Source organism: Carettochelys insculpta, chromosome 23 (assembly GCF_033958435.1).
Source record: "Carettochelys insculpta isolate YL-2023 chromosome 23, ASM3395843v1, whole genome shotgun sequence".
NCBI classification, from domain to species: Eukaryota; Metazoa; Chordata; order Testudines; family Carettochelyidae; genus Carettochelys; species Carettochelys insculpta.
In genome coordinates, this window is record NC_134159.1 from 794,404 (window position 1) to 812,798 (window position 18,395).

General features: G+C 50.3%; 1 protein-coding gene across 4 annotated transcripts in view; it reads right to left on the reverse strand.

Annotated features, from left to right (window-relative positions):
* ECE1 (endothelin converting enzyme 1) overlaps window positions 1–18,395 on the reverse strand; it is a 119,357-nt gene that overhangs the window by 24,625 nt on the left and 76,337 nt on the right. For all 4 annotated transcript variants that reach the window (XM_074975917.1, XM_074975920.1, XM_074975919.1 and 1 more), the window contains exons 8-9: window positions 14,023–14,214; window positions 3,446–3,588 (exon numbers count right to left, since the gene is read on the reverse strand). In XM_074975917.1, the coding sequence (XP_074832018.1) occupies window positions 3,446–3,588; window positions 14,023–14,214 (335 nt within the window). The remainder of the gene's footprint in view (window positions 1–3,445; window positions 3,589–14,022; window positions 14,215–18,395) is intronic.

Consider the following 18,395-nt stretch of genomic DNA (forward strand, 5'->3'; position numbering starts at 1 on the left):
GATGGAGTGGTTAAAACACTCAATATTTAAGGCACAGAGAACCAAAACTAGTAATCAAGGTTGACAAATCAGAAAAATATTATCAAGGTGAGCGAATCAGAGTAGAGTGGCCGGCGGGAAGGGGGTGTCAAGAATTAGATTAAGCCAAGTATGCCAAAAAGCCCCTATAATGACCTAAAAATTCCCATCCCTGTTCAAACCACGTGTTAATGTGTCGAATTTGAAAATAAAAGAGTTCAGCAGCCTCTCTTTCCAAAGTGTTGTGAAAATTCCTCTTCAGTAAGACGCAAGCTTTCAGGTCATTAACAGAATGGCCCACTCCATTAAAGCAGTGACTGACCCGTTTGTGGATCAGAAGTGTTTTTATGTCTGTTATATGCCCATTAATTCTTTGTCTAAGAGAGTTTGAAGTCTGTCCAATATACAAAGCATCTGGGCATTGTTGGCACATGATGGCATATATGATGTTAGTTGAGGAACATGAGAATGTGCCCGTGATTCTGTGAATAACCTGGTTAGGTCCAGTGATGGTATCTCCAGAAGAGATATGTGGACAAAGTTGGCAACGGGCTTTGTTGCAAGGAAAAGTTCCAGGAGTGGTGTTCCTGTGGTACAGACTGTGGTTGTAGGTGAGAATCCTCATAAGGTTGGGAGGTTGTCTGTAGGAGAGAACAGGCCTGTCACCTCGGGCCTTCTGGAGTGTGGCATCCTGATTAAGGATAGGTTGTAGGTCTTTAATAATGTGTTGCAGTGGTTTGAGTTGGGGGCTGTAGTTAATGACCAGTGGTGTTCTATTCTTGGTTGTTTTGGGCCTACCTTGGAGCAGCTGGTCTCTGGGTATTCCTCTGGCCCTGTTGATTTATTTTTTTTATTTCTCCTGGTGGGTAATTCAGGTTTATGCATATTTGGTAAAGATCTTATAGTTTTCGGTCTCTGTCAGTAGGATCAGAGCAAATGTGATTGTACCTAAGGGCTTGACTGTAAACAATGGATCTAGTTGCGTGTGCAGGATGGAAGCTAGAAGCGTGTAGGTAAGTATAGTGATCAGTGGGTTTCCGGTAGAGTGTGGTACCAATCAGGCCATCCTTGATTTGTACTGTAGTGTCCAGGAAATGCATCTCTTGTGTAGAGTAACGGAGGCATAAGTTGATGGTGGGGTGCAGATTGTTAAAGTCTCTGTGGAATTCTTCTAGAGTCTCTGTACCATGGGTCTACACTGCAGGAATACCAGTCCTGGAACTTTTCCTTGCAACAAAGCCTGTTGCCAACTTTGTCCACATATCTATTCTGGAGATACCATCACTGGACCTAACCAGGTTATTCACAGAATCACGGGCACATTCTCATGTTCCTCAACTAACATCATATATGCCATCATGTGCCAACAATGCCCAGATGCTTTGTATATTGGGCAGACTTCAAACTCTCTTAGACAAAGAATTAATGGGCATAAAACAGACATAAAAACACCCCTGATCCACAAACGGGTCAGTCACTGCTTTAATGGAGTGGGCCATTCTGTTAATGACCTGAAAGCTTGCATCTTACTGAAGAGGAATTTTCACACTTTGGAAAGAGAGGCTGCTGAACTCTCTTTTATTTTCAAATTTGACACATTAACACATGGTTTAAACCGGGATGGGAATTCTTTCGGTCATTATAGGGGCTCTTTGGCATACTTGGCTTAATCTAATTCTTGACCACCCCCCCACCTTCTGCCCCTCTACTTTCTGATTTACTCACCTTGATAATATTTTTCTGATTTGTCAACCCTGATTACTATTTTTGGTTCTCTGTGCTTTAAATATTGAGTCTGTTCTGGTATGGCTATGATCTGACAAAGTGGGTCTGTCCCACGAAAGCTCATCACCCAATAAATTATTTTGTTAGTCTTTAAAGTGCTACTGGACTGCTTTTTTGTTTTGATAGTATATAGACTAGCCCGGCTCCCTCTCTGTTACAATCCAAACAAGTTAGATGTTGCCCCTCTACCATGGATAATTCAATGAAAGTAACTCTAACCATGACACTCTCATCCTGACCTTATCATTAGGAGGAGTCAGTGTGTTCCTTTATTTGTACTACACTTGTTATGAGGTGCTCTGGTGCCACACTTCTGGAATGCGTTTGCATGAGTGTCCTGAACGCAGGGCTTCTCAGCAGGGTGTGTTTCTGCAATCCTAGCCCAGTTCTTGACAGACTCTATGAACTTGCAGGAGGCAGATCCTGACGTCTGCTCACAGCCTGACTAACAACCTGGAAATCAGCAAAGCTTGCCCACTGCTTCAGCTAAGGCCTTATACCAGGCCTCTGATAAAGGGGCTTACACCTTAAGTATCTCTTTCTACTACAGTGCTGTCTGTATGAAGCAAAGAGGGCAAGATTACTGGGAGCCGTGGCACAGTAGCTGGTGCCCTAAGGTAGGGATTCTACACTGATACATAGTTCCCCGAAGCCAGTGGGGTGCAAAGGGTATATGCTAGTGAAGAAGAAAGGAACCTACACATGCCAGTCGTGGTACAGGCCATCAGGCAGAACTGGGGACCTGAGCTTGGCAGTCTACACAGCAGCACTCTCTGCATATGCAAGCCTCTGTTACAGGAACTGGCTTTTGTTGTCTCCCTCTCCCAAACTTGGCCTCCTGATGCAAACAGCACTCAGCTGCATTGGTGGCCCTGTGAACAGCTGCACTGGACTCCTGCATTCCAACCTGCTGCCCACCTCTGACTGCCTAAGACCTGGTCCACACTGCAGTTTGGTCGACACAGCTCTGTGTGTGTGGTTGCTGTTAGTAGTCTACACTTAAACACAGCAGAGTAGTTGTGTCACTGCAGCAAGTGTGGATAACCCCAGCATCCCTGCAAGGGCATGGTATGAGAGTTAAGTGATAGTGTAGACTCAGCCTCATGTCAGCAAACTTTGTTGCTCTGGGATGTGAATATTTCACCCCCTGGTGTAAACACTGCTCCTGGACTCCTGAGTTCCAAGGCTATCTAGTGTACAGTGCTATGTGAGCAGGAGAACTTCTACAACCAAAACAGCTACTGCCACTCTCTGGGGATGGGTCAATGATGTCGACATGTTGGCATAGAGCAGCTACATGGAAGACTTTAGAGCAGTGCAGCTGCAGGGGTACAGCTGTAAGTTCTCTAGTGTGGACAGAGCATGAGGCTATGGGAGAGCTTCATCTGATGATGTGGGTTTTTATGCTGACATGAGCGCGCTCCCCTATCGGCATGTGCTGCAGGGGTGTATCTACAAAAATCCCAGCATGGCACCTTGCTTCATAAGCTCCCTTTGATGATTGAGAGGTGTGAGAGGTGGCAAGGTTATTCCTGTGTCTTGCAGGGCATAACAGCACACTACCCCGAGTATTTCTTGGCACATGGACTGGGTTCTGCAGAGTTTCTAACAGCCATTGCCAGTCCCAGGTAAGAGCTCTCACCATCTGTCTGTGGCTTGGATGAGGCTAGAGACTTGCTCCAAGTACTCTTTGGCATAGACCACCACTGGCTCAGACTCATTGAGTTCCACCGGGTAAAACACAGCAGTGAGAAAAGGCATCCAATCGATAGCTGGAGCCAGGTTCTGGAAGAAAGGCAGAGGTAAAAAATTGCAATGAGACAGGGCACAGGAGGCAGGGCTCTATTAACTGGACTGACTAAGTACCAGTCTGCAGGGCAGCTGAGATCCTCAGCTGCATGTGCCCTTTACACTTTCATTCCAAACGCCTGGCTTAAAGCACATTTTATCCCACTCTTTAAATACCCCTCTGAAACCACCGCCCTCACTCACGCATCTGACGAAGAGGGTCTTTGCCCACGAAACCTAACGCTCCAAAATATCTGTTAGTCTGTAAGGTGCCACAGGACTTCTTGTTGTTCTCAAAGCTACAGACTAACACGGCTCCCTCTCTGACACTTGTTTTACATTCAGGTTCCCTGATGTCTGTTTGAAGCCAGGTTCATGAGGGAGGAAATTGCTACCGTAGCAAGTCAAGAGAAGATGGATCTTATTTTGAGAGTTCAGTGTCTTGCAGTCAGGACCTGTGATGGATGGGAGGCACCTATTCCCTTTCTAGACATTCCAGTATTCAGTTAACTAAACTGCCTGTAAAGAGTTAAGCCCAAGCAGCCAGGCGAGCCAATGGGAAGACAGAGGGGTATTTTTGAATTGAATTGTTTCCTGCTAGGGAAGTCCTTTGTGTGGCCAGAGAAGAGATACAGAGATGGCTTAAGTCTGAAACCGGGCTTGGAAGATTTCAGTCATATCCAGGCCTCGAGAGCAATCTTGGAATAACAAATATGTGGGTAAAAAGGAGAGGGTTTTTCTGATATGATCAAGATGTTTTTTAATTTTGGGTTTGGTATGAGATTTCTCAAGGTTTCACCCCACTGTACACAAACTTTTAAACTGAATCCCAGGAAAGTAATTCTCTGTGTCTAACTCTACCTTTGTAGTTGCTCCGTAATACCTAGCAGCCAAGTCTACTTGACAAGATTGTTAACAAAAATCACCCTTTTAAAGCAATGAGTTGATTACCGTGGGCTAGAGGAGGTTTTGTGTGCGTGCGTTCACGGGCCTAAGACTGACAGGTCAGCTGCCAGAGACTGGAGTTTGTTTCTAAGCTCTCTCCTAAGGAAGGGTTTAGAGCTTGGGGTTTCCTGCAGGGAGACATCCCAAGTGAGTCATCCTGAGTTCTCAAGAGGGTTTTCCTCACTTGGGTGGGGACAGCTATCTCCCAGGGTCAGGGAATCTATGACTATGGGAAGCTTTTAAGCAGCAGCCTATAGGGATGAGGTAATTTCAAGACCTCTTGCATTTGGCATGCCAGAGTGGGAACAGCCTTCACAGTGTCAGATGGACTAGGCTGCTCCAGGTTCTTTAGCTAGGTTTATAGGACTCTTCTAAGAGGAACCTGAAGGTGTAGGCCATTTCAGTAAGGAATGGACCCTAACACACTGCCGTGCCATGAAGGATAGAGGTTTTATAACCGATTGCTGTTGCTCTATGCTACTGATTCCTTAAATTAGCCCTGTATGTCAGGCTCAGCCAGCTGTCTGCCCTTTCTATGAAGAGATGCACGCAGGGCCAGAACAAGGGTGGTGGTGGTGTGGAGTTTGAGCAGGGGCTGCTGGCTGCAGCTGCCTTTGTCCCTGCAGCAGCAGCGGCTGGCAGCATAATGAGCGGCAAATGGCTCTCAAAGAGCCACTTGCAGCTCAGATGGAGCTGCCCAGCCGGCTAACTGTGCCTCCTTGAGGTGACCCTGGCCTGGCTACAAATCTTTGGGCACTTGCAGTGCTCCCCGACCCCAGCCTGGGAAGTCATCGGCTGGGTTTGGGAGGTACTAGGGGGCTGCCGAGTGAGTGGGGCATGGGGGCGTAGCTGGGTTTGTAGGAGTGCTGGGGGTGGGGCTTGGGGAGAAGCTGGGTTTGGGGGTGTCAGGTGATGCTGTGTGAGTGGGGTTTGGGGGAGAAGGTGGGTTTTTGGGGGTGCCAGGAGCTGCAGGGTGAGTGGGGTGTGGGAGAGAAGCTGGGTTTGGGGGTATTGGAGGGCTGCCGCGTGAGCGGGGCTTGGGGGAGGAGCGGGGCTTGGGGGTATTGGAGGGCTGCCGCATGAGCAGGGCTTGGGGGAGAAGCTGGGTTTGGGGGTGTCAGGGGATGCTGTGTGAGTGGGGCTTGGGGGAGAAAGTGGGTTTGTGGGGGTGCCAGGAGCTGCAGGGTGAGTGGGGTGTGGGAGAGAAGCTGGGTTTGGGGGTATTGGAGGGCTGCTGCGTGAGCAGGGCTTGGGAGAGAAGCTGGGTTTGGGGGTATTGGAGGGCTGCTGCGTGAGCAGGGCTTGGGAGAGAAGCTGGGTTTGGGGGTGTCGGGGCCTGTTGGATTAGGGGACTCCAAGGAGAAGCTGGGTTTGGGGCTGGGGTGGACATAGAGGGGAGAGTCAGTCTGCCCCCTGCCACTCCCTCCTCTTTACCTCCGCTCCCTATTGCCCTGGCTACTCCTCCGCACCCTGTTCAATGGAAGGTACAGCCTGCTTGGCCAGCCCGCCCAGCTGCCTGGATGCTGGCCTGTGCAGCAGGCCTGAGGGGGAAGCAGACACCAGTATCACCTGAGCTGTCTCCTGCTGGGTGTGGCTGACACCTCTTCCCGTGACTCACTTTGCCTCTCTGCCTCCTTATCTGTACGCCAGATCAGTTGAGACTTCTGCCCTTGAAGCAACCACACCGGCACAGTGGGGTTCAAATAACTGTTTACTTACTATCAGTTACTATTATTACTTGGAAATCTATCAACCTCACAAGGAAGCTTGCACAAACTCAGACAGACATCATCTTTCTCTCCAAATGCAAACGAATGGACATCATACCAAATGGACTAAAGGTGAAAAATCCTTTGCAATCTACATACTGCACAGACTACAGTGAGAGATTATGCTATACACTCTCGAAGAAACTGAGGAACTACCTAATCAGCATCCTGTACAACAAACAGGAGAACATCAAAAAAGAGCTCTCAAATCTGGAGTCTTTCATAAAAAACCAACCTTCAGCACAAACTTTCACACCGCTGAACTTTACTAAAATAAGACAGGAGATTTACATTAGACACTTCACTACTCTAGAGGAAAAAGGACTGCAAGCTGTCTAAACTCCTGCCTGCCACACAGAGCCACAGCAGTGGTACCACTAACTCAGCCAGCAATACCGTCAATCTGTCCAGCTGCACGCTCAGCTCAGCAGAAGAGTCTGCTCTTTCTCGGGGACTCTCTTTTTGCCCCACCACCCGCACAAACATAATACAGTTCTGCAGTGATCTGGAAGCCTACTTTCGCCATCTCAGGCTCAAAGAATACTTTCAACACAACACTGACCAGCACACCGTTACACAGACACCCTCCCAGCAGCACAAGAAGAATAACTCCACGTGGACTCTTCCTGAGGGTAAAAATAACAGTCTGGACCTATATATAGAATGCTTCTGCCGACGCACACAGGCAGAGATTGTGGAGAAACAGCATCGTTTGCCTCACAACCTCAGTCGTGTGGAACACAATGCCATCCACAGCCTCAGAAACAACTCTGACATAATCAAAGAGGCAGATAAAGGAGGAGCTACTGTCATCATGAACAGGTCTGACTACCAGAAGGAGGCTTCCAGACAACTCTCCAATACCAGATTTTACAGGCTACTTTCCTCAGATCCCACCGAGAAATACACTAAGAAACTACACCATCTGCCCAGGACACTCCCTACACAAGCACAAGAACAGATTTATACCAACACACCTCTAGAGCCCCGTAGGCTATTCTACCTACTACCCAAGATCCACAAACCTGGAAATCCTGGATGCCCCATCATCTCGGGCATTGGCACTCTTACTGAAGGACTGTCTGGTTATGTGGACTCTCTCCTCAGACCCTATGCCACCAGCACTCCCAGCTATCTCCGAGACTCCACTGACTTCCTGAGAAAACTGCAATACATTGATGTACCAGAAAACACTATCCTAGCTACCATGGATGTAGAGGCTCTCTATACCAACATCCCACACAAAGATGGAATAAATGCTGTCCAGAACAGTATCCCTGATGATGCTACAGCACATCTGATGGCTGAGCTCTGTAACTTTATCCTCGCACACAACTATTTCAGATTTGGCAACAATATATACCTTCAAATCAGCGGCACAGCTATGGGTACCTGCATGGCCCCTCAATATGCCAATATTTTCATGGCTGACCTGGAACAGCGCTTTCTTAGCTCTCGTCCACTAACACCCCGTCTCTACTTACGCTACATTGATGACATCTTCATCATCTGGACCCATGGGAAGGAGACTCTGGAGGAATTCCATTGGGACTTCAACGACTTTCACCCCAACATCAACCTCAGCCTGGAACAGTCCACACAGGAGATCCACTTCCTGGACACCACGGTGCTAATACACGATGGCCATGTCAATACCACCCTGTACCGTAAACCCACTGACCGCTATGCCTACCTTCATGCCTCCAGCTTCTATCCCAGACACACCATGCGGTCCATTGTCTACAGCCAAACACTAAGATATAACCGCATTTGCTCCAACCCCTCCGACAGAGACAAACACCTACAGGATCTCTACCAAGCATTCTTGAAACTGCAATACCCACCTGAGGAAGTGAAAAAACAGATCAACAGAGCCAGACGTGTGCCACGAAGCCTCTTACTACAGGACAAGCTCAAGAGAGAAACCAACAGAACGCCACTAGCCATCACCTACAGTCCTCAGCTAAAACCTCTACAGCGCATCATCAGGGATTTACAACCCATCCTGGACAATGATCCCCCACTTTCACAGGACTTGGGAGGCAGACCAGTCCTTGCCCCCAGACAACCTGCCAACCTGAAGCAAATCCTAACCAGCAACTATACACAGCACCACAGTCACTCTAACTCAGGGACCCATCCATGCAACAAACCTCGTTGCCAGCTCTGACCACATATCTACACCAGCAACACCATTACAGGACCTAACCAGATCAGCCACACCATCGTGGGTTCATTCAGCTGCACATCTACCAATATAATTTATGCCATCATGTGCCAGCAATGCCCCTCTGCTATATACATTGGACAAACTGGACAGTCTCTTAGTAAAACAATAAACGCACACAAATCAGATATCAGAAATGGCAATATACAAAAACCCATAGGAGAGCACTTCAATCTCCCGGGCCACACAGTAGCAGACTTAAAAGTAGCTATCCTACAGCAAAGAAATTTCAGGACCGGACTCCAAGGAGAAATTTCTGAGCTACAATTCATCTGCAAATTCGACACCCTCAGCTCTGGCTTAAACAAAGACTGTGAATGGCTGGCTAAATACAGAAGCAGCTTTCCCTCCCTTGGTGTTCACACCTCCAGATCAACTGCTGGTAGTAAGCCTCACCCTTCCTGACTGAGCTAACCTTGTTATGCCCAGCCTTGCTCTGGCTTATTTATACCTGGCTGTGCAGATTTCCATGACCAGCATCTGATGAAGTGAGTCTGTGCTCAAGAAAGCTCATGCTCAAAACTTTTCTGTTAGTCTATAAGGTGCCACAGGACCCTTCGTTGCTGTTACAGATCCAGACTAACACGGCTGCCCCTCCGATACTTGTTTACTTACTGTGCCTAGTCACGTACACACCCCACTGCTCTGGCTGGCTGTTGAACAGAGAACACACTGAGCACACTGGTGTGCTGATGTACCATTGACAGAGATACAACCCAATTTTTACATCTCAGGGTCTAACGCTTATTCCCTGGGTTGGTGCCAGTGGTTTGCAAAGAGCTGCAGAGAGAGAAAGCCCCATGTTGGCATACCTGCTCTCTGCCTCTCTCCACATACAAGATAGCACAATGGCCTTGTAACCCCAGGGCTGTGAATTCAACCCTTGAGGGCCCTTTCAAGGTTCTTGTGCAGGTTAGATTAAAAAAAAAAAATGGTACGGGGATGGTGATAGGTCCTGCTGTGAGCGCAGGGGACAGGACTTGATGACCTTTCAAGGTCCCTTGCAGTGCTATGAGATACGTACATCTCCTTGATAGGGTTTTCTTTAGGCGTGAGTGAGGCTGTGGCAACATCTGGACAGCTGAGCTACCAGCACATCCTCTGCTAAATAAGGAGATACTGATGAAAGTCGAGTTTGACGTTCTTGAGTAAGGACTGTCTTGTGTTCCCATGCACTGCAGCTCTTGAAGTATTGATTTTGTAACTGAATTTGAGAAAAATGGCTCTTCTCGCTACTTGGGTTGCAGACCCTGCTCTAGGCTCCGGGTAGGTAATGCCCCCTCACTGGAGCCAACACACAGACAACCTTCTTACCCTCCTCCCCAAGGAGGCCACATGGGAACAGAGCTCAATTCCTTCCTTGCCAGAATCCCTCAGAGAAATTGCCTGTCCCAGTACGACTCTCAGCAGGGTCATTCTGACAGGTCGTGTGTCCAGTTTCTGTCTCCCCACCTGGATAACGCACTTTCTCTGAAACTCTGGTCCGTGCCAGCCAGCCCACTTGGAGCTTAGTGTGCCTCCCGCCCAACCCATTTCTCCTGGGCAGGCCAGGTGCTCTCCTCAACTGCGTCTGCCTGGGCATGTTCTGCACCTACTCTTTAACCTCCAGACAGATTTCACACAGTTGGAGTTTTCAGGTCCAGGACTGGCGTGAGGCCCTTGTAACTACAATAAATAAACCTGGTTTTGTTATTATTTGTTATTTATCATTTATTTATTATCTTCCCTTTTTCTACTAAATAACTACTATGAACTTATAAATTTGAGGGGGCGCAATTTTATATTCTTGCCTCAGGTGCAAAATTAGCTAGTTACAGCCCTGGGTGCAAGCTATTATCCCTCAAGAGTGAGGAAAACATGCCACCCACAATCTAACGGGTTAGCTGGAATTTGCACTCATGTTCTCTTGACAATTCCTACTGCTAGAGGAGGAAGGGGACAGAATTATTTCTTCTCTTGACCCGTCCAGAGGAACAGAAAAAGATGTAGCAATCCAGAATGGTGCAAATGGGAGTGTTCAAGGCGGCAAATGGAATAAACATATTCCCGCTCCTCTAGGGACAATAACAATTGTAATGCTGCCCTAAGCTGTACTGTTAGCAGGGACTGAACCTGGGACTGCTTCAGCGCAGCTCAAGTCTCTACAACCTAAATTAAAAGAACATCTCTTTTAGCTCCACAGGAGATGCAAACACCTGGAGGGGCTGGGCCCAGAGGCAAACTGCATACAGCAGGTTCCAGCGCTTTCAAACTGCCAGTCCATAGCACCTGTCTGTTGATCTCAAAGTACTTTCTAATGAGATATAAGTGTCATTATCTCCCCTGTACAGACAGTGAAGCTGTGGCACAAAGGTCACACAGCACATCACTGACCATAGAACTCAGGTCTCCTGTGTTCAAGTTCTCGGTCTCCCATCATCTCTCAGCAGCATGTGGCTGCAGACGGAATCCCACTCAGCACCCCCACTTTTATGTACCCAGCCAGGGCTGGATTAACTCTCCCCTGGGCCCAGATAATGAGATTTTGTGGGGCCCTGGATATAAGTGTTTTCCTTAATTTAAAACAAAATATTCACAATTCTGCCATTGAGGATATTGACAGTGTACTCAGCTGCTTTTTAATTAACAAAGCCATTCTGTGGTTACATTTCAATCTTAAAACATATAGAATATAATTGTTCTGCTAAGCCTACACCTTATCTTAGAACAGCTGTTGTATTGGTTTCTTTCTGTGAGGGAGTTTGGCTGCAGGAGGGGTCTGCTAGCTGGGATGCTGCCAGGACAGCACACGGAGTGGCTCTTGCCAGGAGCCACATAGACATGCCAGCACTTGGCTGCTCCTAAGAGCAGCATAAGGCTAAGGCATGCAGGCAGCCTTTGAATCATGAACAACTGCCAGAGGCTCCAGGATCAACAGTCAATGGTGAGGGACAGGTTGGTGACCAGTGATTTATTATAACTATGGATTTAATTTTGCATGGTCCCCCCTTGCCCTGAGATCCTGGGCTGCAGCCCCTAAACAGCATCCGCCTGATTCTGGTCCTGTACCCAGCTGTTTGGAACAAAGCTTGAAACCAAATTTCCTGCGCCTATATATGTCTACTCCCCAGCAGCCATAGGCAGAGACAACATCTGCCAGTGGGGATACTGAGCTCTGAGGATGCAAAACACTAGATAGGAGCGAGATAAGATTATCTTTCCACATGGAGGAGACAGGTAGGAAACCTGTAGTTTCATTGTCAAAGAGTTGCCCACCTAGCCTGGGGCACTTGCTGTGCTAATATACAATGTCATATCAGGCTTTCAAGTGAAGGACTGAGGGACCCAGCACATATGAGCTACCAAGAAGTTAGTTACAAGTATGCTATGGGGATCCTCCATATGGTCCTTGAGCAGGATTCACTTTTCCCAGGTGATCCTTGTTACATGGGTGTGCAATACCATGCACACCTCTTAATTAATCCAGTGCAGATGGTTGGGCTACCAGCAGAAACAGCACGGCCCAGGAGCCTATGAGTAAACAGTGTGCGATACTGTCAACACGTAACCCAGCCACCTGTAGCAGTTCAGAGGAAGAATATGTACACAGAACAAGAGAAGCAAAGGAGGAGTCATTCAGCAGCCTGGGACAGCCAGTGTGCAGGACGTTCCAGCTGTGGCTTGGACCCCACCCTCCGCATGCTCCAGTACTTGGGGCTGCCTTGGGCAAATCTCCTTGTTCTACTCTATCTTGGGAGCCTGACAGTTTGAAGACTTCAAATGCAGGGATGATCTGAATGGAGTGCTGGTCAGGATGGCAGCTGCAGCAATTTGTACAGGCTACAGGCACTGTCCAGTAGGCAGTCAGATCAGAGGCATTTCCCAAAGAGAGAATTCCACAAGGCCAAGCTTAGGCCTAGAGGAGCAGGGGCCCATATAAGTAGGCTCTCCAGAGTCACAGGGTTTTTGGTATATCTAGCCAGGTCATCAGTGTGAAATCATAGAATTGCAGGGCTGGACGGGACCTCAGGAGGTCAACTAGTCAGCCCCCTGCTTCAAGCAGGTCAACCCCAACTGAGTCATCCCAGCCAGGACTTTGTCAAGCGGGGTCTTAACAACCTCTAGGGATGGAGAACCCACCACCTCTCTAGGCCACACATTCCAGTGCTTCACCTCCTTCCTGGGGAAGTAGTTTTTCCTAATATCCAACCTACACCTCTCCCTTTGTAACTTCAGACCATTGCTCCTTGTTCTGCCATCTGTCACCACTGAGAACAGCCTCTCTCCATCCTCTTTAGAGCTCCCCTTCAGTAAGTTGAAGGCTACTATTAAATCATCCCTCAGTCTTCTCTTCTGTACACTAAACAAGCCCAAATCCCTCAGCCTCTCCTCCTAGGTCTTGTGCTCCAGCCCCTTAACCATTTTTGTTGCCCTCTGCTGAACCCGCTCTAGCACATCCACATCCTTTTTACACTGGGGAGCCCAAAACTGGACACAATATTCCAGATGTGGCCTCACCAGTGCGGAATAGAAGGGAACAATCACTTCTCTAGACCTGTTCGAAATGCTCCTCCTAATGCACCCTAGTGTGCCATTAGCCTTCTTGGCTACAAGGGCACACTGTATACTCATATCCAGACTTTCACCCACCATAGCCCCTAGGTCCCTTTCTGCTGTACTGCTGCTTAGCCAGTCGGTCCCCAGCCTATAACAATACTTGGGATTCTTCTGCCTTAAGTGCAGGACTCTACACTTGTCCTTGTTGAACTGCATTAGATTTCTTTTGGCCCAGTCCTCCAATTTATTCAGGTCACTCTGGATCCTAGCTCTACCCTCCAACGTATCTACCTCTCCCCCTAGCTTTGTGTCGTCTGCAAAGATGAGAAGCAAAGATGGAGAAGCTTTGAGAGGAAACTCGTGCTGTTCATCAAGCAAAGCAGAGATCAGTTAAGTTAGATCTTGATGGGGCTGCAGGGGTCGGTAGCAGCCAAGTGGTGAGCGATAGCTCACAACACCCTGGCCCAGCATTTCAAACAGAGGTGCCATGGTTAGATTCTCAAGTTCAAACTGAGTGTCCACCACAAATTGCTTGGTTCCCAGAAGGGCTCTGTGCTTTTTTTATGAATCAAGAAGGGCTTTTTGACTATGACAGCCTTGGACATCTGCTGGTTCAGTGAGATGTTTGCTGAGTGCAGGATCACTGAAAAGTCTCAAATACCAGAGCATCACTAAGCAAGGGAAGGCAGGTCTAGCAGTCATAGTTGCGTCTGCATATAGACAAGTTCACATGAACCACAAACTGGGTTCTGAACCGTCACAGAACAGAAGCTGTTTGCTGGGCTGCAGCAAAGAACATAGAATAACACGCACCATGTGACCCAGAAGCCACAGAGACACATGGGTATTGGCAAAGTGTTATTCACTACCACTTTGCCATTCCCCTTCTGAGCTAGGACCAGCCTCTGACTCCCAGCCCAGGGGAGTGCATGCTGCTGCGGCTGCGGCCCTTACCTTAAGCTCTCCAGCTGTGACTTTGTGATAGATCACTTCCTCATCCCTGCGCTTCTCCTGAGGGATGGTGATGTTGGCTAGCGCTGTCTCAAAGTCCAGGATCTGCTGCATCTGCTGCCGGGTGGCCTCATGGTCTCCCCCTCCCAGGAGCATACCCAACTGCACCATGTAATTCAGGTACCCAGTAAGTACCTAGGCACCAAGAAGAAGATAAGGTGATTGGCCCTACTGGTAGTCACTGCCCCAGCGGGGAATGAGAAATGAGGGTGTGAGCAATTCCCACCAGTGACAAGGTGGCCTAGTGGCTAGGCCCCCTTGCCAGGGCCTGGGGTGTGGGTCTTCAGCCCCACCTGCGAGTCTGTTGCCTAAGTTTGGGGCGTGGCCTCGAAAATCTAGTTTCCCCTGTGGTGGGAGAGGGTTCCCTGGCAAGGGCTTCCCCCACTTTGTACCTGGGAGAGGGTCCTGAGGGTCTGCCCTCCGGCGGCCAACTGGGTGGCAGTTCTGCCTCGGGCCCTGCTGCCTCAGAGCCAGCTCCTGACCCTTGGCTGGCCAGCCTACAATTGGGCTGGCTTCGCTCCCTTTACACCCCTACAGGCCTGACATCGGCTGCAGGTGAACCAGGATGGGGCTGATTGGGCCAACAGGACCTGTTTAACCCCTGCCTTGCCTGGCCTTGCTCTCACCCTCTTACACATCCCCCCGCCAAGATCCCCATAGGGGTCTGCCCCTCCCCCAACTGTGTTCCTTCTCCCCTGGAGAAAAAGTCTGCATTTGCACGATCTTTTCCTGCACGATGCTGGATCTGGGAGGAGAAGGGTTGGAGGGAGAGGCACCACTTCATGATTCTGGGGTTTGTCTCTTTCATCGCCTGTAGCCAGCACAGGGGGGCATGCTCAGTGACAAGGGTAAAGTGTCTGCCAGGAGATAGCATCAGAGTGAGTCTATGGCCCATTTGACTGCTAGGGTCTCTTTCTCTATTACTGAGTAGGCCTTCTCCCTTGGGAAGAGCTTACAGCTGATATAAAGAATTGGGCGCTCCTCACCTCCCACAATCTGGGAGAACACAGCTCCTACCCCAATGTCCGAGGCATCAGTCTGTAGCAGGAACTCCCACGAGAAGTCGGGGCTGTACAGGACCGGTTCTCAGCAGAGCTGGGCCTTGAGGGCTTAGAAAGCCTCCTTGCAAGCTGGAGTCCATGGGATGCAGTTGGGAACCTCCTTCCTGAGGAGGTCGGTAAGAGGGGCCGTGACGGAGGAGAAGCCTGGGATGAAGGGGCGGTAATACCCTGCTAACCCCAGGAACTGGCGCACCTGTTCTTCGAGGATGGAGGGTGTACTGCTGGAGGGCTTGGACCTTTCCCACTAGGGGGAGTACCATGCCCTTCCACAAGGTGTACCTTAAGTAGGCGGTCTCGTCCCTTCTGAGGCGGCCTTTTGCCAGGTTTGCTGTCAGGCCCGCTTCCTGGAGGGACTGCAATACGGCAGTCACGTTGCAGGTGGGTTTGCCAATCGCGGCCATAGATCACTATATCATCCAAATACGCTGCGGTGTATTGGCTATGGGGACGTAGAATCTGGTCCGTTAGGCGCTGGAACATTGCCGGAGCACCATGCAGCCTGAAGGGCATGGTCCGGAATTGGAAGAGTCCAAAGGGAGTGGAGAAAGCCATCTTCTCCTTGGACTCTGGCGTGAGGGGGATTTGCCAACAGCCCTTTGTTAAGTTGAGGGCAGTGATGTATTCTGCTTCCCTAAGCCGATCGAGCAGCTCGACTACCTGGGGCATTGGGTAGGCATCGAATTTGGACACAGCATTCAACTTCTGGGAGTCGATGTAAAACCAGGTGCTCCCATCTGGCTTGGGGACTAGGACTATTGGGCTTCTCCATTCGCCAAATGACTCCTCGATTACCCCCAGTACTAGCATTGACTGCAGTTCTTGCTTCACCACCTCTCTCAGCTTCTGAGGGAGGGGCCGGGGCATGTCCCAGACCTTAACCCCAGGTTTGGTCTGAATATGGTGGACAGCCAGGTGAGTTCTGCTGGGAAGACTGAGGAGAAGTTGGCAACTAGCTCCTGGACCTGAAGCCTCTGTTCCGGGGTAAGGTTGGGCCCAGTCTGGACCTCCTCTGGGTTTGCCACCTCTGCTGCCTGGGGCCCCAGTTCTGGATCTGGTGGGTGGGGGTAATTAGTAACCCTTCCTTGGCCTTCCAGGGTTTTAAGAGATTTAGATGGTAGCTCTGTTGCCTCTTCCGCTTACCTGGCCGGTCCACCTCATAGTTCCCTGGGCCCACTTGCCGAACCATCTCATAAGGCCCTGCTAGTGGGCGAGGAGTTTGGAGTCTGTACTTGGCAGTAGCAGTAGCACTCGATCCCCCGGATGAAACTCTCAGAGTCTGGCTTGTTGGTTATAAGTTGCCTCCTGGGCCCACTGTGCTTGGAGGAGGTTCTCTTGGGCAAATGTACCCAAATTCTCATGCCTCTCTTGTAAGGTGAGCACGTATCGCACCACGTTGCTGCTTTGGGGGGGGCCTGTTCCTCCCACATCTCCCTCACTAGGTCTAGAATCCCCCGTGGCTGCCTCCCATACAGGAGTTCAAACGGTGAAAAGGCTGTGGAGGCCTGGGGCATCTCCTGAACTGCAAACATGAGGGCAGGGAGGAGTTGGTCCCAGTGATGTGCATCCGTCAGCACAGACTTGTGGAGCATGGCCCTCAAAGTCCAACTGAAGCGCTCTACTAGTCTGTCAGTTTGTGCGGGGGGAGGGGGAGACGGACGTCCGGAGGGTCTTGACTTTTAGCAGCCAGCAGAGTTGTTGCACCGTTTGGGACATAAAGTTTGTCCCTTGATCCGTCAGGCTCTCCCGAGGGACCCTGACCTGGGCAAAGATGTGCATAAGCTCTGTCGCCACCCGCTTGGCACTCAGTGAGCATAGTGGCACGGCTTCTGGGTACCAGGTTGCATAAACAATGACAACAAGGATGAACCAGTATCCAGCGGCACTGTTCTTCAGGAGGCCAACTATATCAATGCCAATCCACTCGAGGGGTATACTCACGAGCGGGAGGGGAACTAATGGGGCCTTCTCCACAGACCGGGGAGCTGTGAGCTGGCACTCTGGGCAGGACGCACAGAAGTCTGCAACCGCTCTGTGGATCCTGAGTCAAAAGAAATGGGCCAGGATCCCAGCCAGGGTCTTGTCTCTTCCCAGGTGTCCTGCCATGGGGATGGCATGGGCAAGCCGCATGACCTCTCTCCGGTATGGTGGGGGAACCAGGAGCTGATGGTGCACTTCTCCCATCTGTGAGTCCTTATGTACGCGGTAGAGACTGTCTCCCTAAATTTCAAAATGGGGCAAACTGTCCCACTGGATGGGCTCTGGTGGCCTCCCCATTCACTACTGCCACCTGATCATATGCTCGGCTCAGTGTCTCATCCGCCCGCTGCTCCCACACAAAGTCTGAGGGCCGTGTGAGGACTGTAGATTCAGGCAGCGGGGGCGGCTCCCTCTCCAGCTGATGGGGACCTGGACCCACCTGGGCAGGCGCTGGCCCCTGGGAATTCCTTTCTCCTGGGTCCGCCACTTCCCCTGCTCCAGCATGAACTGTGGCCCTCCCTTTTACTGCGATCAATGGCCAGGGCTGCCGCTACCTAGCTGAAGGCTTCCTGAGTCCTGCTAGTAATTCTCAGAAATATCCCCAGTCCCTACCCAGTATCACTAGATAGGCCAGGGCTGGGGCCAGGCCAACCATCACTTGTGCTTCACGCTTTCCCACCTGAAGGGTTACCCAGGTGCAGGGATAGGCCTTCACATCCCCATGGATACACTGCAGCCTGACGGTGCATTGAGGGTACCCTAAGTCCAGCACAAGCGTTTGCTGAACCAGGGTCTGGGCACACCCTGAATCAATCAGACCAACTGCCTCTGTCCCACTGATGTACATGGGAATGATCAGCTTGGTGGGGCCTTGGGGGTGCACCCATGTTTGTGGGGTCCAGAGCTTCCCAAAGTTGCACTCCATGTATGGGCAGTCTCGGGACCAGTGCCCACTGCCCCCACGTGTGAAGCAGGAGTCCTGTTCTGGGGTGGCCTTTGGGGGGTCTCCTTGAGGGGCCCGGGGTGGGCATGGGCGTGGAACCAAACCTCCAGGCTGGGGTGTGAGTGGGGTTGCTGTTACCTTGTCCGAGAGGCGGCTGGGTTCCCTATGGTGGAGCTGGTGGGTTGGTCCAGGGCCCAGAGATTGAAACCCAGGGTTAGCCCAGTAACTACAAGTCTTTTGGGGCCCAGGAAGGAGCGGCAGGCTCCATGGCCCACCCTGGCCTTGTGACTCCTGGTCCCCCGCAGTCACTTGTGCTGGGGTGCCTCTGGCTGACT